The 26856-nt window shown below is 43.8% G+C and overlaps 1 protein-coding gene across 1 annotated transcript in view; it reads left to right on the top strand.

Annotated features, from left to right (window-relative positions):
- The window catches only part of MPHOSPH10 (M-phase phosphoprotein 10), a 223162-nt gene that overhangs the window by 118933 nt on the left and 77373 nt on the right, over positions 1-26856 (top strand). Inside the window, exon 4 of the mRNA XM_078684919.1 lies at positions 13683-13908. Within this exon, the coding sequence (XP_078541045.1) occupies positions 13683-13908 (226 nt within the window). The remainder of the gene's footprint in view (positions 1-13682; positions 13909-26856) is intronic.

Below are 26856 nucleotides of genomic sequence, written 5' to 3'. Positions count from 1 at the left end.
TCATACATGAACCATCCACATAAAGTGTCAGGTCGGGATCTGGTAATGGAATATCTGTCAAGTCTTGTCTTGGCTTAGTCATAGTGTTAACAACTTCCACACAGTCATGTGTGGCAGGATTTGAAGTAACTGACGGTAACAGTGTTGCAGGATTTAGAACGTTGCAGCGTCTGATTTCTATGTGTGGCTGGAACAGTGTCAGTTCATAACCTGTTAAACGTGCAATTGTCAAGTGCTGAGTCTGTGTTCGGTTTAAAAGAACTTCCACGGAGTGTGGAACTTGTACTGTCAAGGAATGTCCTAATACTATGGAATCACTTTGTCTGATAGCTAGAGCTGTGGCTGCAACTGACTTGAGGCACGCAGGCAGAGCCTGGGCTACAGGATCTAGTGTGCTCGAAAAATAAGCACAGGGCTTGTATTGTCCTGCTTGATCTTGTGTAAGAACAGATAATGCTGTACCTTCCCGTTCAGTGACAAAAAGTGTAAAAGGCTTACTGTAGTTCGGTGTTGCTAGAACTGGAGCTTGGCATAAGGCTTTCTTTAATTCATTGAAACTAAGTGTATGTTCAGATGTCCAAGGGAGGACAGTCGATACGGCTGCCTCCTGTGTCGTTAACTGTATCAGTGGTTTAGCTAGAAATGCATACTGAGGAATCCATTGTCTGCAGTAAGAAGTGAGGCCGATAAAAGCACGTACCTCCTTCTGGGTCTTGGGCTGAGGAAGACTCGCTATTAGCTGGATACGGTCAGGTGTCAACTGCCTACCCCTCTTGGACAGTAAGTGGCCTAAATAGATCACTTGCTGGACACAGAATTGAAGCTTAGAAGGGGACACCTTGTGCCCCATCTCTGCTAAGAAGTACAAGACTGTAAGGGATGCTCGCTCGCATGCACGTTCAGAACGGGCTGTGATCAGTAGATCATCGACATACTGGAGCAGGGCAGTGTCAGTTGGCATGTGAATATTATCTAGTTGTCTCTTAAGTGCTTGACTGTAAATACTAGGACTTTCTGTGAAACCTTGAGGAGCGCGTGTGAACATATAGCTCCTTCCATTTAAACAAAATCCGAAAAGGAACTGGCTGTCTGGATGAATGGGGACACTGAAAAACGCGTTCTTGAGGTCTATGACTGTGAAAAATGAGGCTTCAGAATCAATGGCTGTCAATAGGGAAGAGATATCTGGGACAACTGGGTACTGGGGAATAATACATTTGTTGAGTTCTCGAAGGTCAATCACTAATCGATATACTGGGGGTGCATTTGGATCAGTACGTTTCATGACTGGAATGATCGGAGAATTACATACATTGGAGTCAGTTTCTACAACTACTCCTTGAGCGATGAGCTCGTCAATAATTTTGGATAAGGCTGCTACAGCCTCAGGTGGCAATCTGTACTGTCTGATTCGTGGTAACACTACACCTGACTTAAGAGTCACACGATGGGGTGTGATTTGCATATAACCAACATCAGTTGGACCTTGCGCCCATAGATGCTGCGGAACATTAGACAATCTCGGATCAAAATCTCGTAATACATAGTGACCCTTGAAGTCACGTAGAAACAGGCGTATTCCCTCTGGGGAACAGCAAATAACTGCACCTAATTCTTTCAGTGTCTTAATGCCTAACAGATTTTCTGGACATGACTTAGTAAGTAATAGATCAGTAGTGCGGGACAATGGACCTACTTCTAGAGTAACTGGCTTAGATATCTCGTTTACAATAGGCTTTCCTGAAAATCCAAGGGAAACATTTCTAGAGCCTGAGAGCGGAGCCCCTGGAACTTCGGCGTGACTGATGGTGGTCCTACTTGCCCCTGTATCAATCAGAAACTTTCTGTCTTTCCCTAGTACTTGACTAAGAACATAGGGACCCTCTTGATCTACAGGTATCTCGATGAGAGGCAAGCCTACCTCCCTCTCTAGGCTGTTTCATGAATATGGCTGATACTCTGGATACTCGGATTGTGCATACTGGTACATCTGCTGTGTAACATGCTGTGTTGCAGCAATAGGCTGCGGTGCTGGAACTGTCTGTTGTGCATTCTGTGGCTGAGAAGTCTGTGAAACTTGTTCTTGTCTAGGCGGACGTGGTCTTTCTTTAGTCTTACCAGTAGCTATATTGTGTTTCAGAACTGCACACTCGTTTATGAAATGACCTGGCTGTTTACAATAATTGCAGGTCCCTTTAACGGGAACTGCAGGATGACTGGCTTGATTCGGACCCCTCTTCTGACTGTCTTGAGGAACAGATTGTGCAACTAGTACTTTCATTTTCGTGTCTTTCATACGTTTTCTTTCATGATCTTGCTCTTCTCTGATTCTATTCTGGTGATACTGAAGCATCTGTAACATCTGGGACGGGGTATTAGCTTGCCAGGTACTTTCGACTTTCAAAACTCGATTCTTCACTTGTGGACTTGAATTCTCGACTAATTTAGTAACAAAAAGATGAGGGTATGACTCGCTACTTGTCTTGAGGCCACTGTTTATACTAAAGCATTTCTCGAATCTAGAATAAAAATCACTAGTGTCTTCGTCTTGTTTCTGTTTACAGGCTGAGATTGCATCCCAGTCTTCCTTTTTAGTGGCTAATAATCTTGGCAAAACTTGTATTAACAGTTCTGGTAATTCTTTACATTTCTCTCCTAGACCGGTACCTGGTACTCGTATCTTATCTTCAGCTTCTAGAACTGCCCAGTCGATCTTTTTCTCTCCCACCTCCCAATCTTTTTCCTTGAGTTTTTCGTATACCCCTGCGGGCAACAGGACTTTTAACATTTTAATTATATCTGGATACGTGTATTCTCCCATACGGAGCATGTCTTTTAATTCTCGGTGGAACCCTGCTGGATCTTTGTCATGACAGGGAATTAATTTCTTCATCTCTAAGAGTTCCATCTTTGTAATCGGAGTGTAAACAAACACTCGTTGCATTTCACCATCTGTTGTCCTAACTGGGTGTACTTCTCGTAACGGATTCTGTCTGTCTATGTAAAACGGTTTACTTTCTGGAGGTGAGACATGAACAAAATGCGGGTTCAAAAACGTTCTATATTTGTGGCGCTGTTCTAGGATGACACTAATTAAATCGGTACCTAAACCTTTCCATCTATACTGGAGTAACTCGTTCAGGACATCGTGTAACGGACCTGGATCAGAATGTTGACCCTCATACAGAGTAATGAGGTGTTGGATCATATACATACCCACCAGTCGCTGCTCGGCTGGGGGCAATTTCAGGAACATTTGTGCCACTATTTCATCTGGAAAAGTGGTAGAATCAGTAATCCATCGGACTGCTGATCGGGCTAGTTCTTGTTCATGCATAGTACTTAACTCACTATAACCGATTCGTGATTTCAGAATGTGATCGGTAGCTTGAAATACTTGTTCTAGAGAACCTTGTTCTGGTGCTGGATGAGGAACAGTTTTCTTGTAGTCTAGACGTGAATGTCGGTCTGGAAATCTAGATTTTCCTACATACGCTATTCTGACAGGATTCTCGTCCTCTACCTCTTCAGTAGAAGAGTCATTTTCTTTCTCGCTTACTTGTGCTGCTTTACGTTGTTCATGTAACTTTATTATTTCTTTACGAATTCTCTTGTACATACTCTCTATACTACTGATAGTCTTGTGCTTACCCTCGGCTATATTATCACTCCACCTTGTCAGGATTCTCATTTCGGCCGGATCTTTAGTCGGGTAGTCTTGTTCTCTTATTAGACAATTAATCAGAAACTTTAATATCATGAGCTGGATCTCAGCTTTCCTTTGAGACATGGCTTCACCAATACTTTCTGGATCATCCCCTGTACGGATGAAACAATATATTCAGTCTAGATCTCCTTTCATATCTGGTAGGGTGTCTAAATACCCGGTCACCCGTCTTACACGGATGGAATATATTACTGTACTATCATCACCTGCAACCGGATCATAGCGGCATTCAGTAAGAGCTCGTCGGATATCTGCAACGGACTTAAATTTGGGCGTACGTTGTAACGCACATTCATGTAACTCGGCCAACGTTCTACGTTGGTGTGGTGGCGGGGTACCAGGAGGACCTCCTCCTGCGGCCCCTATGCTGGAATCGTCGACTGATACTTTTCGTGCTGGCAGAGTGGGAAATTGTAATGTGGGCTGAACCGGGGGTACCGTGGCAGGTACTCCGGTGACTGGAGGAGCAGGATTTACATTATTTACAGGGACTGGCGGAACAGGATTTGCATATTCCGGGACTGTGTCGTCCAAATAGGACGAGATGAAAATATCAGCTGCGGTCGGTTTGTGACGTAGCTTAGTCGGAACTAGTGGTGGCGGAAAATTACTGGATGCCTCCGGGGTCGCTTTTGGCAAGCCCTCGGCAAGAAGTGGATACATACCCTTAATAAGGGCATGCCTCTGTCTGTCTGACTGTTCTGTTTTAACTCGTTCACCTATCTCGATTAATTCCTTTTCTTGGGCTCGTTCTAAGGATTCTCTACTTAGTTCTGACTTTCTGATTTCTTTTTCGGTTCTTTTATGAGATTCTTTGCGCCATAACTCGATGGCATCTTTCTGTGACTGTCTGGCTTTCTTTTTCCATAATGCTTCTTCTACTCTCATGATGCACTCTGCATCCCACGTACCTGATACGGGCCATCTATACTTTTCCTCTAACTCTTTGGTATACTCTACCCATAAATCTAGATATAATATGGCACTTATGCCATGCTTTTGATACATAAAATGACCTGGACTGTCCCTAGGCGGGACAGGAACTGCTGCTTCTAGCAGACCTTTTCTGGTTTTTAACTGACGTAATTTCGAGAATAAAGGCATGACTGAACTGTAATCTAGACACAATACAATACACAACGAACACGATAACTACACCACTTTCATACCACGACATTAAAAATACATGAAGAACATTTAAAATAACAGTTCGAACAGAATACTACCTGGAATACTCAGAATACATGAATTTTCTCGAGAACAGAACTGACTAGAACAGAAACTAGATGCACTGCTGAAACAGTACGAAACTTACCGGTCTCATAAAGAGACACGTCAGGACCCGCATCCACCGAAGTGGACACTTCGTTTTGGGTCTGTGTACCACCAACCCACGGACCAGAGTCAATTAGATTGACCCTGTCTAGATACTACCCCAGCAATGGTACTCACCGGGCAGCAAGAACGGAAGGCCTCGGACTGGACTGGACTGCTTCGACGCCGGACGGACGAACTTCGGACTTCTGTTACGGGTGGGCCTCCGGATACCTCGGACCTTGGACTCTCGGCTTGGGCTCTGGTCGGGACTCGCCGCGTTCCTCCACCGCCTCGTCTGGATGCTGGACCGCCACCTCCGTCTCCTCCGTGGGCCTGAGGGATACTTGAAGCAGAAATATCTGCACGTGCACGGTATGGTTCCGTCACGGCTGCAGAGGGTCAGGGGGCCGGCGTGGCTTCACCGGCGCGTGGGGAAAGGGCAGGTCCCTGTTCGGGCGCCATTATGTGGTATATAAATAAATAATACCGGATCTAGGTTTTACTGGACATAGCAATAACAGATAGCTCAATAAATAAGAGTCCAGATTCGAGGTAGTAGGAGTTTGCAGGTTTAATACAGCATAAAGGACAGGAACAGGACAACCTGCACGGGAACAGGATGGCAGCGCTGCCGGGGGCAGGATCAGAATCGGCGTAACATTTAATAACAGTGCACCAATATATATACTAAAACAGTTACATTACAATGAATTACAGTAGGCGGAGCAGTGGGTGTGGTCAATAGCAGTTGCGAAAGATAAGGGTGAAAATGGGTGTAACAGGGGCGTATACATAGACATGTGATGCAAACGTAACAGAATATGTCATAAATGGGGCGGAAACATGGAGGGGGCTACCTAAGGAGCCGGGACCTCTAACCTAATGGTGCGCGCAAACTGACAATGACGTGTTACTAGGAGAAGCTGGGGGCTATGAACTCTGTGCTAGGAGCAGAGACTGAAGTCTGGAGAGTCAGGGCGACATGTACCTAAACCCTATCTAGTATCTGATGTTTAGAGGACATGTTGATAGAATCCAAAAGTTATCGGGGTAAAGGCTAACGGACTCTAAGAATGGTGCATGCATTATTCTACATGTAGTGCGTGATGAAGAATATTAAATGACCATTAAATGCAGTATTTCTCTTACATGGAGACGTAAAGGCTAGACAATGACGGAAACTATTGATGCGATTCAGTAGCTTAGGAATGCAGAGAAGGAGGGCTGGACTGATAACTAGAATCATAACATACTCTTGGCAGACTCAGAGGCAGAGCCAGGCTGAGCCGGGCACTGCGAGGCAGGATGTAAGTGAAGGGTCGAGGATACAGGTGGGGGCTGTATCGCTCCTCAGCGAGGACTCAGAAGACAGGAGCTGAATCTGGTGTCCGGGCCCTTTTGAGGCCTAGAAACGGGGACTTTACAATAAAATAACGTGCACACTGAGAAACGTGGCAACGTAACTTTACATAGGCCTGATACTCGTAGCTTTCACAAGAACTGGAAACTGGCATACTAGTGATGGACCCAACTGTAATTGCGTCTTTAATCAAACATGGGGATACATATGCATATTTAATCATGCACACATAACATAAGATGGAGGACACGTAGGGACACAGAACCTGGCAAAATTTACTTTTCCACATGGGGAAGAGAACCGCTCCCACATTGCAGGCCTGGCTGCGCAGCCTAGCTTATTGCAATGTAAATTGTGAAATTTACGCTTCACTAATGCCAAGCTCCTCACGCCCCAAAGAGATATGGGGCCCATATAGGGCATACATAGCTGAAAGATGCGGAGACACTGATGCACAAGTTGAATGCGGCATTGTGCCAGAAGGGGTGGGTTGAGATGATACAATATGGGTATGCGATTCTTGTTATTTTGTGTACTCTATACTCACACTTCTGCAATATGCTTATTTCATTGGGTGAAACGGACTACAGATTGTGTAACTGCCACATTATACGCAGACACGACATATTAGTACATATCTGATCGGACAAACTGGAGTCTTGAAGTTTGTTAATTCCTTTGCTCTTTGGACAGGTTTTCCTCTGCTGTTGCCAAATATTATGATATGTATATCATAGAGTATTATTGCTATGTGACGAAACGCCTGACAATGTACCCCTTTAATATTGTTTCCTGATAATTGTGTATTCAAACTGGAAAATAAAGATTAAAAAAGAGTTGAAGGGGAGAATCAAGTCGCTGTATAATACAAGAGACTATTTTAGGTTCCATGTGACTTGAATATCAAAACCTAAGTAAAGATTACATGCTAAACATTCGGAATCATTAGAACAGGTGGATAATAGGAGGAAGATAAGAAAGAAAGAACTGACTTAACATTGAATGAGTAGGAAAAAAAAAAACACACCTATAAATGTTGTGGCTGGAGGAGCCACAAAATGAAGTTGGTGCATCTTTACTTCATGGGGTAACAAGGAGAGAATAACATAAGACATGGCTGGGACAAGAACAGTATGGTTGGGAATGTATCTAGAACCAGAGGAAACAAACAATTAAGATCTTGGACACAATTGATCAAATGAATAATTAACAGGTCCTGGAAGAAGGAGATAAATGATTAGGGCATTATATAAAACAGACAAATTAAGTGTATAAGGAGAATGACGTTTCCATAGTTTTTCATTTAACATTGTCAATGAATTGTTTCAGTTTTTAAGGATCATCGTATCCTGTGGCTTTATTGTTTTAGGTAATCTTAAAAAGGCATGGATGCAATAAATCAAATCTAGCTTCGAGAGACCTGAAGGCAGGCTGCATATCCAAATACCTCTTTCGACAGTCAGCAGTACATTTGAGCAACGTCTTGTGTAAAGAACAAATTGTTACCCAGACCATGAGATGGTGGTCTTATGTTTAGCAGATAAAATCACGTTGAAAAGATCTATGTATTCCAAGAATAAAAGTATGACTTTTCCGTGTTTGACAGTCGATGATGAATAAGGGTTTGTACCTAATGTAGGCGCTCTCTGTATACTCAAGTAAGTAGATTGGGGCATTTCCAGGACCCTTGTTATTAATATTTAGAAGAAAATGATGTGGTAATTTTCCTCAATTCCATGTAGTAGACCACAAGTCGTGAGATTACTTCCTTCTGTTTTACTGGTCTTCTTGTTGCATGAGATCAACTTTTTTTAGTACAATCCTGTAGATCACTTACACGTTGTTATACTTCAGCTACTCTATATGAGACCATTTATCATCCAACGATTGCCGTCTTTTATTAGTCTATCACATGTATGGTTTTACGTCTCTAATTTCCTCAAGTAACAGATCAAAGGAAACTGAGGTAATGGGAGTAGGAGGTTCTTTCTTAGGTCTTTTTGTTGTTTTAACATTTGAGGACATAACAGATTTAGTAGACTAGTATGGTCAAGGAATACATTAGACTGCAGAGTCATTTTTAAGTGTTGAAGGAACATCTATGGTATCAAAGGCAGATATAGATTGTATAGTATTATCCAGAGGAATAGAAGTAGTAATTGCTTTATTTCTGTTAAAATAAATTAGCCTAAAAGTACAATAAAAAATATCACAAATAAAATTACACGCACAAACATTAGTCTTAAAATGTCCAGCGGTTATATATAGTGATACGTGCAACATTCAGATAAGAATAAGATTAATAGTGCAGATTCACATTGATGTAAAAAAGTCAAAATCTACATCAACAAGATATATTACAAGCATAATTCCCATGGTGCAATGATCATGACTATAAAAAGGCAGGAAAAGTAATAAAATGATAGACAAGCTCTATTAATGCTGTGATTATAAAATCATTTTAAAATGACGAGTGCAACAGCCTGGATGTGATGCAGTAGGCAATAACCACTTCTGAAGGGGCCCATCAGTTTCTGAATAATAATATGACCGCCATCATCAGAAACCTTTATGGATTGTTTCAGGGATTTCTAATGGGCGATTCTAGTTTAAGACCCTAAATAAGGCGAAAACAATTGGTTCATGTGTGTCAATTTTTGTGTAAATGCAACACCTGAATACAATGTCTGACAAACAGACAACGGCAGAGTGGAATAATCCAATTTGAGAATGACCTATACCTGGGGCAAAAGAATAGAAAGTGCTCTTCTATTTCCAAAGTGCTGGGCAGAAGAGGCAGGAGTGTTGGTGCAACAGGGGTATCCCTGTTGCACCAACACTCCTGTCCAAGAATATTTCAAACAAAGGAGAACATGTGTGGGTGAGAAACATATTAGCCCTGGCATCGTGTCATGGTTTACACCACACTTCTCTCTTTAACCAGGGCGTGGAACATTCTTATCTAATGTTAGTAACTCCCCCAGGACATTTCATCAGGCTCAATTATGGCATTGCCCAAATTCTGACCCAATAATTTAGGATTCTTAGACGGGCAATATGATATATTCCTTCTTAGATATTCAAATTCCACTTCCGTAGTAGCAAGGGCGTGCTATTCGAAAGATAAAATAGGATCTCAAAAATGAGTTTTCCATGCGGGTTATCGGACTAGCTTCCCCATACCTCCGTTATTCAGCCCTGTACAAAGTCCCAACCAGGGCCACCACTTTATATACCTTAAGGACTGATGAGACAGTCCTACTCCATGTTTGCTTGTACTTTTTCAGGGTGGCTGCTGATCTGTGCTACAGGGTGGTTTTGCTTTTATCAAGCTCGCCCTTCCAGGATAAATATTTGTAGAGCCTGACTCCCAAGTCATCAAAACTCAGTTGGGGACCCATCCACCTCTGTTTTATTTTTGAATGAGTGTTTAGGGTTTAAAGAAATAAACTTAGATTTCTCCACATTTATTTCAAGTTCCCTACTTTTACAGAACATAACACATTGATTTAGTAATTCCTGTAGTCCTATGGGGGTTCATGACAACAATAAAGTACTGTCAGCAAACATAAGCACCGGGTTGCTGACATTTGCTAACTTTGGGCATCGTGCTGGCAGGAATTCAAGCTCCTCGCCACGCTGTTAATGTACAGACAAAATAATGCGGGTGTCAAGACTCCCCTTTTCTCACCCCACATTTTATGAGGATCCTATTAGTCAACTCCCTGCATAAGTGTCTGTATGCAGTTTGGTCAAAATGTACAAGAGATCTTCTGGGATAGCGTACTACCTCAACACTTCTCACAGACATTCCCTAGGAACTAAATCAAATGTGGCCTTCAGATCCATGAAGTCCACATATAAATGGTCTTTCCTTATGGTAAAGTACTTCCCGCAGATAACTAAGAACCGGAACTCCTGTCTTATTTTCTCACAGAACCCACCCTATAAGTCCGACCAGAACTGATGGTCTATCATCCAGCCTTGAGGCTGATAAATAACTTGCCTACAGAAAACATTTTGTGTGTTGTCGATGAGAATGATACCCAGATGGAACAGCCGGCCCGTCCCCCCCTCGCCCTAAGGGCATTGAGACCCTCAAGGGTGAGTAGCTGCGCTATAAAAACTCCTGATTGATTGATTGATTGATAGGTCTGTAATTTGCTGGAGTATCCTTTGCTCCCTTCATGTGAATGGAGACAATAATGGCCCCACACCACATCCCAGGGAGTTCCTCTCCACCGGCTATCGTAATGCTAAGAGTGTTCAGATAGGGGAACCAAACAGTAGGCTCAGAAATGAGCAGATCTCCTGGTATACTATCATAGGTGGGTGCTTTTCCCTGTCGCATCTTTTGGATCGCTGACTCTGTTTCTTTAAGTGAGAATGTGCATGTGGAAGGTTTAGGGCCAGCTAACTGCGTCCCTTGTAAAGTTAGGTTATGCCCATTGCCAGCATATATGCTCTACAGACAGATATTGCTTTCTTTGATGAGACTACAGAAGTGAGCTACCCTTGGCTTTGCCTGCATGAATGAGTCAGATTGGGGTTGACTCAACCAACTTCCAAAGGCGAGGACTCTTCAGAAAGCATGCTTCTACTGTCTTTGCAGGGTATCTGCTAGTTTGACCCACATGGCCTCATCCCAATTTTTCCTTTTTGCCCTCAAAATCAACTTTTATGACTTTCTAGCATGAATTCCACATTTATTGCCCTTTTTACCAGCTTTGATCAGACCCAATTTCCTCTCACGCCATTCTTTTGCAAATCATAGGCAACATTTGTTCCTGTCATATGACTTCTGCATAATTCCTGAACATTGGTTTTAAAACATCAAAGTAATCTGAATGTGTTGGAACAAATTTAGACATGCTGAGATTAGTTTGTTCATATGATTGAAAAAATCCACAAAGACTTGGTATATCTTGGCCAGTGCTTAATTGTTGTTGATTAAAGTTGCCCACTTTAAATTTCTAAAGCTATTTGTAACAGTCAGTGGCACGAAGATGATGTTATTGACACGCTCATGGGACTTAAAGATCATGTCAACAGAGAATTCTAGTGCAAGATCTTTGTGGTCACTATCCAGAGTAGTATCTCCTCGATGTCACTCGGGCATTGCCATAATCTAAGATCAAGGAGTATGTAGTGTGGCTATGTAACGGGAGATCAGTGTGTGAAGGGGAGTCGGGCATCATATCACTCTCAAACTACACCAATGGTTAAAATCTTTTCATACACTCCACCGTTATCACATTAGAGGAAGTTAGTCTTTCTCCCATGACCCCACCTGTGGGTCTCTGAGTTTACTAGTTTGCAAAATGGGGCCTTTGGACTTTCTTGGTGCAGTACAGCGCTGGCCGTTGTACACCGCCAAGCCCTCCTCCCCTCCCAAGTGATTTTGTTAAATAAGACTTAATGCCTCCTTGCCTGCCTTTGTTCTTTATCGGGTTATTTTTCTTCTGATGTGTATTTAATAAGCCCCTCCCTTCCTCGATTAGTAGGTCAATTTCGTCCAAGGCGCAATTAGCTGCTGCATGTTTTGCCTGCTTCTTATCCTTCCCTGCATCAGCTAGGTTGTCTGCTTTCCTCTTCCCCATTAGAGGGATGAATTATCAGCCCCACCTCACACTTGGACAGCAAAGGGTTAGAATTTGGGTTGGTAATAAACATGAGAAATATTGATATTGTATTATGGTAAAATTACAACAGCAAGACTAGAACCGACTAATAATCACTACTGCAAAATGAACCAAAGTGCATAAGCCATTTGCTGCTAACATTAATATTCAGTAACTCATACTATCCGGCACCTCTTCGAACAGCAAATTAATAAATGAGGACAAATAAAATAAGCTTGTCACTACATCAGCTTGCCTGGATCAGTCGGATAAACAAATCAATGACACCACTAAAGGCTATCCTTCACTGCCCCACACGCATAATAGGTCGTAAAATATGTTGTAGGAGTAACAAGGACCACTCCAGCCTGATCACCATAAGCTTGTAGTGATCAACGAGATTCAACCGTACATTTTGTGCGAGAGCTAAGGGGGGAGGGCGGTGCCCAGCCCAGCCTCCTCCGAGCTCTTATGGGTGCAGCCAGGACCGCTCATGGCCGGAGTGTGTCCCAGGCTGCGGAGTGAGAGCGTCCTTTTGAAAGCACCTGCGGGATGCGGCTGTGGCACTGGCTACACCATCTGATTGTGTGAGTCCCCTGGGACCCGCAGGCTTTATGAAATGTTCCTGAGGAGTGGAGAGAACCGACATAAAGAGGTCAGTAAGTCTCCTGATGGTGGCCACATGAAATATCAGTAGAAGAGCAGCAGTAAGACGTGTGGAATAAATAGAGCAAGGTTGTTTGATTCCGTAAAGACCATGTCTATCCGATACCCCTTTCTGAGCGTGTCAGTTGAATAGCAATTGATTATAAGAGCACAATGCAATATAAAAGAAATGGACTACTACCACTTTGAATTAAGTATTATATCCTTGTCTTGCGTGTTTAAATTTTTTTAAAAAAAAGTATACAGAAATGTAAATAACATATTTTGAAAAGTGCTTCTCTATCGGGCACTATTGCAGTAAGTGAAGTAGTCAATAGGAGCACCGTACCACGAGTCAGGTCAAATAATTAATTTATTTGAGCAAATTAGCAATATGCATGGAGAAATCAATCATTTTCAATGAGAATGCCTGTAATAGAAGAAAAGCACCATATGCATGATGTTTACAATTTCAGTGCTTCCGGGAAACAGCATACGTTGGAAAATAATTAAAGGTCAAAAGGTTGCAGCATAGTTATAAATATTGTTCAGAAGAAAATTTTGACATTGGATTAATAAAATTCAGATCAGGAGTTGGTGCTGTATTTCTGTTTAGTTAAATGGAGCCCTTAACGAATTAATTTTTTAGAAAGTACTTCAATGTCAAAAAGTGTCAGAATGATTGCAAATATTGTGTAGAAGAAACTTGTCCTCACTGAATTACTTAAATTCACACTGGGAGCTGTTGCTGTGTTTTCAGGAGCAATTTCGTTGATTCAACGGAGGTGCGGAAATGTTGAGCTGCCTTTAAAAGGGAAAGGCTTGCATCAAGGTAAGCACGGTCAGCCACTCTAAGCCATCTATGTTTCAAAAAGAAATGTAATTTGTCCTTTCCTGATGGAGAGGAGTTTTGGACAAAGACGGAACATTGGTGAGAGGCACCCCTCTCCCAGTGCCTAGCCATAGACCCATAGGTATGCTTTCTCCTTAATTATCTTATTGTATATTTTAGAGATGAGGAAGTGGATGAGGAGGAGGTTGACGAGGATGATGAAAGTGATGAAGATGATAATTATATGGAAGAAACTAAGGCGAGCAAGAAGGCAAAAGAAGACTTTAAGAAAGTGACATTTCAATTATCAGATGACAGCGAAGGAGAGGAACTTGGAGATATTCTTGGTGGAAAGAAACATGACACCCCTGAACCAAAGTCGTCTTTTGAGAAAAGACAGGAAAAGGTATTTTTTGTATTTTGTGACCCCCTCCCCCATCCCCCATCCCTTTGTATGGAAAGAAACCCTACTAATTAATGTACAGTGTAGACCTCCACATCAGAGGTGGTTGTAGTGGCGTCAAAGACCCAACTTCCAATGAAATCATGAGTCTTGTCATACAACTGCTTTTCGTTGTCTTTAATAGTAGCTCTCAATCCCAGCACGTTAAAGTGCTCTGGGGCAGAGGCCAGCAGAAAGAAGAATGGTCTATATGGGTGGGTAGTACTTGAGTCAGCCAGGACACACAATGAATTTGCTAGGTGCAAGTGAGGAGTGTTATGTTTCAAGCGAGAGAGAGAGGAAATTAATGTGCTAGTTAACTTCCCCTATTAATGTAAGCAAAAATCAATGGGAACTAGCTATGAGGTAGAAGTATGCGGCCTGCAGTAGGTATGGACAGAGGGCTCGAGACCTCGATTAATGTGTGACTATTTGTCCGTCTCCCAACGGGATTCATGGGGCTCGTTCTGAAAAATTAGTACTGAGCATTAGAGGAATACCTCTTCTAGTTACCGCACCTTAACCCCTTCGCTGCTAGGCCTTTTCCCCTCCTGTGCTAAGTCTTTTTTTGGCGATTTGGGGTATTGCGCGCTTAGGCCCCTGTAACTTTTTGACCACATAAGGTATCCACGCCAAATTTGCGTCCTTTTCTTCCATCATGTGGATTCTAAAGGTGCCCAGGGTTTGTGGATTCCCTTGCAGGGGTCCCAGAAATTAAGCAAAATACAGTAAAAATTTAGTTTTTTTCAGAAAATTGGGAAAAACGGGCTGCAAATGAAAGCCTCTGGGGTTTTTTCCTGCAAATGTGATCAAAAAAGGGTTTGTGGGGCTGAAATCTCAATTTTCTCAGCTTTTAGGGAATGACAGTCTTTTGTCAGAGAATCAACATTTTTCACACAGTTTTGGCATTTTTCTGGGACATAGCCTATTTTTGCTATTTTTAGAGCTTTCAACCTCCTTGCAGTTAATGGTAGAAATGAGTTTGAAAGCAATAATGGATCCTTCGAAAAGTAGACAAAATTCTGAATTCAGAAAGGGGTCATTTGTCTAAATCCATGAAGGTTTCTTTATAGAAACTAACAGTTAAATATTGGAATAATTAAAAATTAGTTGAAAAAAACAGCCTTTCGTCTCAACGTTTTCACCTGTAACTTCTTGTAATTTTGACAGCTCTTTGAAAGCAATATACCGTTACATCCGTTTAACGTTCCTGGTTGTGGGGATATATAGGACTTGTAGTTTCACCAAGAACCCGACGAACCCAGAGCCAAAAACTGAGCAGCAACTTGCAATGGTATTTTATTATTTACTGGGTATAGAGCACTTATTCTTGGAAAATGTATACATGGAAAAATCGGTATGAAAGACACCTATGTATTTCTGAATTGGGTACAAATTATAGAGTTTAGAAACAGTATATATTTTCACATTTTCAAAATTGGGAATACTCATACTAGCATGAGAATTATTGGTCATTTTTCAAAAAGATTTTTTTTTTACACAATGTCTTTCATTGGGAAGGGAGAAATGCATGAAAACTCAATAGGTAATAACAGTTTATTTACAAACCTGAATTACCCTAAGTCTCCCGATAAAAACGGTACCTCACTTGTGTGGGTCGACCTTGTGCCTGCGACAGGAAACGGTGCAAAATGCAACGTGGTCACACCTCAATTTTGCAGTTAAAAATTGACCCTTTTATGGCAAAGTGCCTAGCTGTAGTTTTTGCACCCTAGCTCTGCCGGCACCTAGGGAAACCTAGCAAACCTATACATTTTTGAAAACTAGACATCCAGGGGGGAATTCAGGATGGGGTGACTTGACGGCCTCCAACAGGTTCTGTTACCCAGAATCCCTTGCAAACCTAAAAAATTGGGGAAAACGCATTTTCCTCCCATTTCTGTGGTGGAAAGGTCTGGAATCTGCGTGGATCAACAGATTCCCACCCAGCGTTCCCCCAGGTCTCCCAAAAAAAATGGTACCTCACTTGCCTGGGTCTGCCTAGTGCCTGCGACAGGAAACCGCGCAATACGCAACGTGGTCGCACCGATATTTTGCAGTGAAAACGGGCCCTTTTTTGGCAAAGTGCCTACCTTTCGTTTTTGAGCCCTAGCTCTGCCGGCACCTAGGGAAACCTAGCAAACCTATACATTTTTTAAAACTAGACACCCAGGGGAATTCAGGATGTGGTGACTCAACTGCCTCCCACTAGGTTCTGTTACCCAGAATCCCTTGCAAAGCTGAAAAATTGACAAAAAAAAACGCATTTTCCTCACATTTCTGTGGTGGAAAGTTCTGGAATATGCGTGGATCAACAAATTTCCACCCACCCCGCGTTCCTCAAGGTCTCCCAAAAAAAATGGTACCTCACTTGCCTGGGTCTGCCTAGTGCCTGCGACCGGAAACAGCGCAAAACGCAAAGTGGTCGCACCGCAATTTTGCAGTGAAAACTGGCCGTTTTTTTGGAAAAGTGCCTACCTTTCGTTTTTGAACCCTAGCTCTACCCGCACCTAGGGAAACCTAGCAAACCTATACGTTTTTGAAACATAAAACACCAAGGGGAATTGAGGATGGGGTGACTCAAGGGCCTCAACTGACTCAAAAGCTAGTGGTTTTGACATAGGCAGCCTATGTCAAAACCACCAGCTTTTGCACGGGGGGTTACCTGGGTTTTTGGCCCCGTGCTAGACGGCCATCTAGGGAAACCTACCAAACCCACACATTTCTGAAAAGTAGACACCTGGGGGCTTCCAAGGAGGTATGGCTTGCGTGGATCCTCCAACGTTCCTTTACCCAGAATCCCTTGCAAACCTCAATTTTAGCTGAAAAAATCAGATTTTTCACTCATTTTTGTGTGGGAATGCGTGGCATCACTGGGCTCACACAAATTTCCTCCCACCCAGCGTTCCCCCAGGTCTCCCGATAAAAATGGTACCTCACTTGCGTGGGTGGCTCAAGGACCCGCAACAGGCAAAGGGCCCAAAACATAATGAGCTGACATCAAAATAACCTATCACAAACCAACCTGGTTTTGCAAGGGGGTTCCCACGAGTTTTTGGCCCCGGGCTTTGCGGCCATCTTGGGAAACTACAAAGCCCAAACATTTCTGAAAACTAAACACCCGGGGGGAATCCACAAGAGAGACATCACCATATACTCCCATGGTTTAACAATAATGTCTACATTTAGTAGGTTATTCTTAACTGGAATGCACCTTAACAGAGACACTCAAAAGTCAAACATTTCATCACAGCTATCTATTCCTCAAACACACACACATACTGGTTGGATTTGGCACGAGGGCGAGTGATGGTTCAGTACATAAAATTTATTTAACAAGAGATTTCACACTAATGAAATGCTCTGTCAATAATTAAATGCATAAAAACCGAACCAGTGACTCGCAACTCGTGAGCTGTAAAGCCACGACAAGGCACCAACCGTTTTACAGGCCATTCACGCACCTTTCATACCTGATACACAGAAGACCATTCACGCCATCCAGGAGCAAATACAACACATTACAATATTCACAAAAAGGGACAAGATACACCCTGCTTCAGAAAGAGAAAAAAGACAAATATTACTGCACAGCCATCTAATCCTCAAGCACACACACACACATACTGGTTGGATTTGGCACGAGGGTGAGTGATGATTCAGTATATACAATTGTATTATCAAGTCATATCACAAAAATGAAATGAACTGTTAATACTTGAAAGAATGAGGAACTGAACCATTGACTCACAGCTCGTGAGCTGTAAAGCCACGTCAAGGCACCAACCTCTTTACAGGCCATTCATACACCTTTCATACGTGTGACACATACAAAACATTCACACCGCCAGCCGCGGGCCCATCACATTACAACACTCACACCAGCAGACCGCGCCATTCAAGTGCCCATCACTTTCACACACCCACATTCCAGACACAGCAACTATACAAAGTGATGGACTGCGTGGAGTTGCGCTCAGCTAGCAGTGTTTGTTGTGACCAACAGAATGAAACTACTCACACACCGCCAGCCAAGTGCCAGTCCACCCACACCACCATCCAAATACCAGGCCATGCACATCGCCAGCCTAGCGCCAATCCACACACTCTGCCAGCCAAGCACCAGTCCACGCACACCGCCAGCCAAGCACCAGTCAAAGCACACCGCCAGCCAAGCACCAGTCAACGCACACCGCCAGCCAAGCGCCAGTCAATGCATACTGCCAGCCAATCGCCAATCCACGCACACCACCAGCCAAGCGCCAGTCAATGCATACTGCCAGCCAATCGCCAATCCACGCACACCGCCAGCCAAGCGCCAGTCCACGCACACCACCTGCCAAGCGCCAGTCCACGCACACCGCCTGCCAAGCACCGGTCCACGCACCCCGCCTGCCAAGCGCCCGTCCACACACACCGCCAGCCAAGCGCCCGTCCACACACACCGCCAGCCAAGCGCCCGTCCACACACACCGCCATCCAAGCGCCCGTCCACGCACACCGCCAGCCAAGCACCCGTCCACACACACCGCCAGCCAAACGCCCGTCCACACACACCGCCAGCCAAGCGCCCGTCTACACACACCACTAGCCAAGTGCCAGTCCATGCACGACGCCAGCCACACACCAGTCCATGCACGCCGCCAGCCAATCACCAGTCCGCGCACACCGCCAAATACATTTTTTTTTTAAACAAAGAAAAAAATTACAAACCATTTGGAACTAGATCCAAAAATACAACTACAAACAGCGGTAACTAAAAAACAAAATACTAATGCCACAGGTGAAACTGAATAACCAATAAAAAATATTACAGACCAGGCAGTAGACCATTAGACTCACGGTAGCTCCCAAAATTTCTTTTGAGTGTGATACATTCTGAAACATCTGGGCACACACAGCCCAGGATGAGAAGGACAATCGGCACAGTGCATACGAGTATCCTTCCGCACATCTCTTCGATAGCAGACTTTACATCTCTTACAGGGATTGTTGTTTTTTTGGGCGTGGGAGGAATTAAATCAGGAAAGTGGCGATCTCGCAATCTAGCCACTTCCTCCACCACTCCGACTCTAGGAACATGTGCCTGTTCCAGAACAACAAGGCTGCCTATCACAGACTCCTGAAACTGAACAAAAGTCAACTTTGACGCAGGAGAACACTCCTTGAACACCACAATAGCATTAAAAGTTGCTATATTAAACAGATGGATGGCCAACTTCTTATACCAAATGTAAGACTTTCGAATAGCAGTGTAAGGTTCCAACCTCTGATCTACTCTGTCAACACCACCCATGTGGTTATTGTAGTCTACAATGCACACAGGTTTACGCACTTCAGCAACCTCACCCCAAACAGGCACAGATGTAGTACTTTCATCATGGATGGTAGTCAGCATGTACACATCCCTCCTGTTGACAAATTTTACTGCTAGCAGTTCATCACTATGCAAGGCACTGCACTGTCCCCTCTGAAGCTTTTTGCAAACAAGCTCTTTCGGATAACCTTTACGGTTAGAGCGGATTGTGCCACAGGCAAAAGTGTCCACTTTGAACAACTCCTTAAACAATGGCAAAGCAGTGTAGAAGTTATCAAGGTACAAATGGTGGCCTCTGTTAAACAGTCCTCTAGCAAGATTCCAGACAATTTTCTCTGCCACTCCAAAAGTGGACGGACAACCAGGGGGGTCAATAGTGGAATCCTTACCAGTGTACACACGTAAATTATAGGCATATCCTGTCCTACTCTCAGACAACATATACAGCTTAATTTCATAACGTGCCCTCTTGTTAGGAATGTACTGCTTAAAAAGTAAACAGCCCTTGAAAAGGACCAAAGACTCATCTATAGATATTTCTTTGCCTGGAGTATAGATCTCTGAAAATCGATCTACAAAATGATCAATAACAGGCCTAATCTTAAAAAGGCGGTCACAGTCAGGGTGATCTCGTGGCAACGCCAAAGCATTATCAACGAAATGCAGCATCCGAAGCAAAAGTAAATACCGATCACGACTCATAACTGCAGGAAATATAGACGTTGCCATCAAGGGACTGGAAGACCAATATGAAGCCGGGGAAGGCTTCCTTATCAAGCCCATCAAAAAAGTCAAACCTAAAAACCTCTTCATCTCATCCAGATTTGTGGGAGTCCAACGGGTAGCTCTAGAGTGGGGCCCAAGTTTGGCGCTGTTGTCCCTCAAAAACTGTTCCGCATACAAATTAGTCTGCTCAACAATATCAGCCAAAAAGACATCATCCATGAACAACTTAAAAAACTGTATAGGCAAGAAACTTTCACAATCCACTCTACACCCTGCATAACCAGTAAAGTCAGACAACACAGGCTGCACCATGTTTGGATCAACCCAGAGTCCAGCACTTCCAATGGGAAGGCTTGCAGCCCCAGGCTGCAATCCAGATGTCTCTTGCACCATCGGCACATCAATCTCCTCCTCTAAAACAGGCACTTCGTCCGCACTGAGAGTGGATTCATCATCCGATGATTCCATGTGGAGAGAAAACCCACTGCCTGAATCTTCCCCTCCCTCCTCTCCCTCAGACGCACTGTCAGTCTCATAATCCAGCTCAGAGGAAGATTCAAGAAGCAAACCAATCACCTGCTGAGCAGTCATTCTACGGCTAGCCATATTGCTAACTAAGAAAGGTAACTTGTCAAACACGTGTACAACAAATCCTTTGGGAAAAAAAAGAAAAACACAATGTTGCTTTATCTCAAAGACCTATATACTTCAACACTATAACACTCACTTGACAGAAGCAGCTAGACTCAGCACCACCTACTCTGCACAGACACAGAAAGGATCAACAATATCCCACTAAAAAAGAAAAAGAAAAATTACACATAAGACAACGCAAAATACATCGCAAAGAATTTCATACTCAGAACACAAACAGAAATACAGCCATTATGACAGCACTTACAAAAAAAGACATTTATGCATAACAATAATACTCATTTGGAGTAAACCCTACAAAAATGTTTTTCTTACCAAATAAATGCAAATACGCAAAACTGCAGAACAACCACTGCCGAAACCGCAAACAGGAATCACAAGATTTACACTACAATAAAAAGGAGAAGAAAAAACATTACAATCACATATTCAAATAATGCACCAGTCAACACACAATACACCAGCTAAGCTAAGGGGTAGGTGGGCCTAAGAGTATAAATAAAATATTCACCCCTGTAAAAAGGGAGCAACCCTTGCCCTTGAGGCCACCTCCCACACATGGCTTCATTGGTGGTCCAGTGGGCCAATACATACCAAACATTCAATATGCCAAAATAAATTGCACCCCTTGGGGAGCAACCCTTGCCCAAGCGGCCGCTCCCAACAACCATCCCTGGTGGTCTAGTGGGCCAAATGTGGTGCGTAATAGCCCCAATGGAGAGTGACCCTTGCCCAAGGGGTCACTCTCCTTACAAACATCCCTGGTGGCCTAGTGGGCCCTACAAAAACATAAAAAACGGCTTGATCTGGCCCCCCAAGGGAGCAGACAGCCAAAAACATGCCCCCCAAGGGCAGTGACCCTTGCCCAAGGGGCCACTGCCCACATTATGCACAATTGGTGCCTATATAATAAAAAATAAGGACCCATCCCCCCCCCCCCCAGGGGGGGGGCCGACAACGTAAAATTAATTGGGCCCCTTGGGGAGCGACCCTTGCCCAAGGGGCCGCTCCCCCAAACAGTAAACAAACACACAAAAAAATCCCTGGCTCTAGTGGGCATTCCTGCCGCATGATCGGATCGTGCAGGAGGAATGCACAAAAGAGGCATCAGGGGAAAGGAAAACCCTTTCCTTTCCCCCGATGCCTGTTTTGTAAAAATCGCCCGCTCCCCGGAGGAGAAACTTACCTTCCTTTCCCAACGCGCTGGAAACAAATGGCTTCCACCGCGTTGGGAAACCGAAGGTAAACACCCAATGACGTCAGCGCGGCTTGCGCGCTGACGTCATTGATGACAAGGCAGGGGGGCGGAGGGGGAGGCAGGGGAAGGTCTTCCCAAGTTAAGAAACTAATATCGGAGACCCGCGGGGGGGAGCGCCAGCGCTTCCCCCGTGGGTGAGCGCCATGACGGCCGGGAGCCGTCATCAGCACACGAGCACTGTGTGCCATGACGGCTCCCGGCCGTCATCAGTATCGAAGGGGTTAACACGCGAGACACACTTTGGTCTTAAACACACAAAATATATAAATTTTTGACCAACACTAGTTCTCCACTCACATAGGTCCTGACGAAAGCCAGCACAATCCTGAGACCTGGCTGAAACATGTAGACCGCACAGGATATTGGAGACATAATTTACCTCCACAAATATCCACCTCTCTGTTCTTAACCGCATGCGCGCTAGCGGTTTTCCCGCTGCGCGCTGCGATTTAAAAAAAACCCGCGTTACATGACGAGTTCAGCTCGTCATCCGCGTAGCGCAGGTTAGGCTCATGACGAGCTGAGCTCGTCATGAGCGCCGAAGGGGTTAATACTGCCAAGGCCCCAGTATTAGATTTTTCAAAATGTAGGACCCTTAGGACAGTTTTTAACCTACACACGTTCCACTTTCACTGCACACTCACTGTACACAACCTGCTCCGCTGTAGTCAGGCGTTGAAGCACACCCTAGGTGCATTCAGTGCCTGGGGTGGGACCGGATGATGAAGCATGCCACCAACTAGGTTGGTGAGTGAGGGTCTTCATAAACAACAAATGTTTTCTCCGCAACATGCAAGTGAGGAGTGGCCAAGTGGGGAGGGGCCATGCCGCTGCGCACGAACAAAAAAGCTTTGGCAAAGCCAATAGGTCTCGCCTTTTAGACCTATTGGCTTTGACAATGCCTTTTGTCACGCTGCAAGTACATCTGTACACGTGTACAAAAGAAGATGACAAACGCTTTGCAGCCGCATCATTTTGTGTGATCACACATGCAAGCGCCTTCAAAATTACTAGAATGCTTTTTTTTTTTTTTAGTTTACTGATCCCGATATGTATTGGTAAATAAAAAATGAAAGTAGCACACAAACACTTTTTCTTAAGTATAATATTTTTAAAAAACAAATAGGACCGTAGATGGGGGTGGCAATGTAGGAGCAGGTGGGGACAGAAAAAAAACAGGGATTTAGGGGAGGGAGAGGAAAAGCAGAATTCCAGGGAGTTAGTGGGCAGAAAGGCTAGAGAGAAGCACACAAGCGAGGGAGAGCCACCGGTGCTCTGTCTTACCCCACAAGCACTTAAGAACACCATACATCGTAAAATCTGTTTTCACAACACCATCAGGTTCACAATAGCATGAGGACCCTTTTATAATTAAAAACTTAAATGCCTGCCAAAAAGACAGTATTCTCATTTTACAATACTTTACTTAGTTGTCCAATCTAGAGAGCTTTCTCTATATACATGAACAAACATGATAGTCCAGTCCTGAGTGCTTCTCTGTGTGTATAAATGTGTGCACACATAACTGGTATTCGCAGCCAGTTAACTACTGCCCACTCACAATTTTTTATTATGCTATTCTTACATTCAGCAACCAGCTGATATTTAATAAAAACTTCCCATTCTTCATCGTCCAGAGACTGACGGCCAGAAGATTTCTTTCCCACCGTCATCTTCAACCCTGCTTTACTCTATCCAAGGCACTGCGTGCCATAACCACTTTTATCAAACCTTGATTTTCTGCCATTGCTGACTCTGTCCTCATAATGATGTAATAAAACTGTGTTTAACCGTTCTTTACTATTAAGTTGTGATGCCTTATTTCTCTCAAGTTACACGGCTCACGGATCATACTCTCTAACTTCCAACAATTTAGACCGCATCCCTTATTTAATCATCCTAACGTGCATTATACCTTCCACTATGTTATTGGTACATTAAACATTCTGTACGAATCATTTCATACTGCCTATAACATACGTATTAATTAGGGCTCCCGGTTTTGTGGTATTTATTTTTTTTAGCATTTCCGTCTGTATTTATCCATATTTAATCTGTGTTTTGTGGAGAAATGAAGTTGTAAAACTGTACATTTCCATATTTATTTAACTGATTGACGTACACTCAGGCTTTGATATCTATTTCAGCTGCAAAATATTATATATCAAAACATCCACTGGTAAACATTAGCATTATACCACAAATGTACTATTTAATGAAATTGCACTATGTTTATTTAATTTCCCTTGCTGTCCATCTGCTCAGCTGTTGGCCTATAATTCATGAAAGAGAGCAGATTCCCTTAAAAGAAGCCCAATTTTCTGTATTTATCCACTTTTAAAATTAAATACAGACCGAAAACACATTATTTTCTGTTTGTATTTATCTGTAAAAATCCGTAAAAATGGAAAACCGGGAGCCTTAGTATTCATACACTTCTTTGCTCAGTTAATAATGAAACAAATTTGTATAAAGCAGTATTATCTGTGTTCATGCCCGCCGTTCTCCATCCTGCTACTACTGTTCCAAAATGTATTTTATTTAAATATGAAAAGAATGTAAAAGAAAAGGAGAACATATTAAACAGTTTATTCAATGTGCCTCACCAACCAGTAGTTTAATTCAAATAAAACCTCTTATTTCAACCTTGTCATTCAATCCAGTTGGCTGCGGAGTTCCTAGCCTGGGTGTCCAAAAATATTCCTTTTGGAACGTGGGTGGTGTTTTTAGTAGGTGTTACTAAAGACCTCATTGGTTGATGTTATGCTGCATTTCCATCCAATGTGTGACACACAGAACTGTCTCATATTTATTTCTGATATTACTCTTGTTTGTGGCTATTCAGATCTTTATTTTATATTTCATTTTGCCCACCTACAGTTTGCCATGTATATGTAACACTTGGTGTCACATATAACTTTGTCCTACAATTTCATTTTTTCTCTAGTTCGTGGATGTACCATGTATGTAACCTTTATATCATTGTTACAGTGTATACAATGTTGGCAAGGTTCCATGCCTTTTGCCCATCTCTTTTATTTTCCTGTTCAGAGTGGATGATTTCTTAAATGTGCAGTGATTGGTTTTGCACACACGATTTCCGCAGTTCATGGTCATTCTCAGTATGCTGCCAGTGTTTCTGAATCACCTTCTTGATTTTTTTATTTTTTTTGGGGCTCTGTTCTGAATATTTGATAGAGACTTCTAGCCGCAGATTCCTTACCTTTGAATTTCCCTAGGCGTCAGACTAGATCCGAAAGATTTTTTGTGAGCAGTACCCCTGCGTGCTGGTAGGTGGTGTCTTTCGGCTCTGCGTGTGTTGTTCGCACCGGAAGTGATGTCTGTGGTACCTATATAGGCGCCACTAGGTGCACTGACGTTGGTTCTTTTCTTTCTGCGCCAGCCAGCGCTGATCCGGAAAAGTGCTTACCACTCAGTCACAGTTTCACTGAATTTTTTCAATGTTTTTTCCAGGGTTTTTGAAACTTACCCTCCTGGTGTGATTTATGTCAACTAGAAAAACGGGATTCAAGCCCTGTGGAGCCTGTGCCATGAATCCGAAGGCCTTGAGGGAGCAGTCTGTCAAGATCATGGCTGTCTGACTTGTGACTCTACATCACTCAAGGTCCCGGTCGAGAGGAAGGTCCTGGGAGCGGTCACAGAGTCCAAGGTTCTTTGTACCACTTCAAGTAGTCGGTACAGTTGGGTGAGTTGTATCACAAGAAGACGTCGCCGAAGAGGACGTCAACTTCTCCTCGTCCGTCAGCCAACGAGATGAGGAAGCATCGACATTCAAGGCCTGGCTCCGCAGTAGAGCCTACGCTGACTCCGCACCTCCCTGACATTCCGGGAGCCAGAGCGAACCCTACTTAATTAAAAGAGTTCTATGAGGCCATGCAACTCATATTTGGGCCGCCAGACCCCTCTGGCGCACCTTCAGCCCCACAGGGTTGGACTCAGCGGCCCAGCTCCAGTGGACCCCCATGGGTCCATTTCTCATTTTGGACCGGTGCCGGTCACAGCAACTCAACATTCCCCTAAAGTCGGTCCCGGTGCCGAAATCACCGGTGCCATCCCCATTTTGATCGCTGACTTTGATACGGAGTTGGATGGACGTCGCCCACCTCCGGCACCAACAGGATCTTTGCCTCCTAGATCGGAGCCTGAGCCCGATTTACTTGGGTTAGTTAGGACACTAGCAAGAATGGGATGGGTTAGTGGACCCTGAAGAATACCAGCCATATGAGGAGCACTCTAACATTGACTGGTGTGATGAACTTGGTGAAGCCAGTGGACTTGTATGCTTTCTACCCTACCATGGCTACAAAGGAGGGAGCCTCATATGCAATAGTGGTTCGGAGGGTGGCTGAGGTCCTTGATCTCCAGTTTCCCTCAGTGGTCTGTGAACACCGCATGCCTATTGGGCCATTACTCCCACACACTGTGTGACACAGTTGCGCAAGTGCAGTCCTTTAGGAGACCCGGGTGCACTCTCTCAGGCTGTTGCAGATGGGAAAGAGGCAGCACAGTTCACTATTCGCTGTGTACTTGATAAGACAGACTCGCTGAGCAGAGCAGTTTCTTCGGTGGTGGCCCTGAAGTGCCATGCCTGGTTGAGGAGGACTGGCTTTTTGGAGGATACCCAGGCATCCCTTATGGACTTGCCTTTCAATGGCACCCGTCTCTTCGGACACTAGGCAGATTCGGTGCTGGAGCACTTCAAGGACAGTGTGGCTGTGGCCAAATACTCAGGCCTTTCTTTGGCTCTACGTCACCCCAATCTGCCTTTCACAGCTACTGAAGGGGCTTCCAAACGTGCCAGTTCCTGCTCAGCCATCAAGCGCCGAGTTCAGGATATTCAGACTATCAGACCAATATTTCAGACTCTATCCTTTTGGGACTCATTTCTTCTTCATCCTATTGGTATCTCATGCCCAGTGGCACATGCGGGCTCTGC

This window comes from Lissotriton helveticus, chromosome 3_2, assembly GCF_964261635.1.
Source record: "Lissotriton helveticus chromosome 3_2, aLisHel1.1, whole genome shotgun sequence".
Lineage (NCBI taxonomy): Eukaryota > Metazoa > Chordata > Amphibia > Caudata > Salamandridae > Lissotriton > Lissotriton helveticus.
Note: the sequence above shows the minus strand (reverse complement) of the source record. Positions and strands in the feature narration are given on the sequence as shown.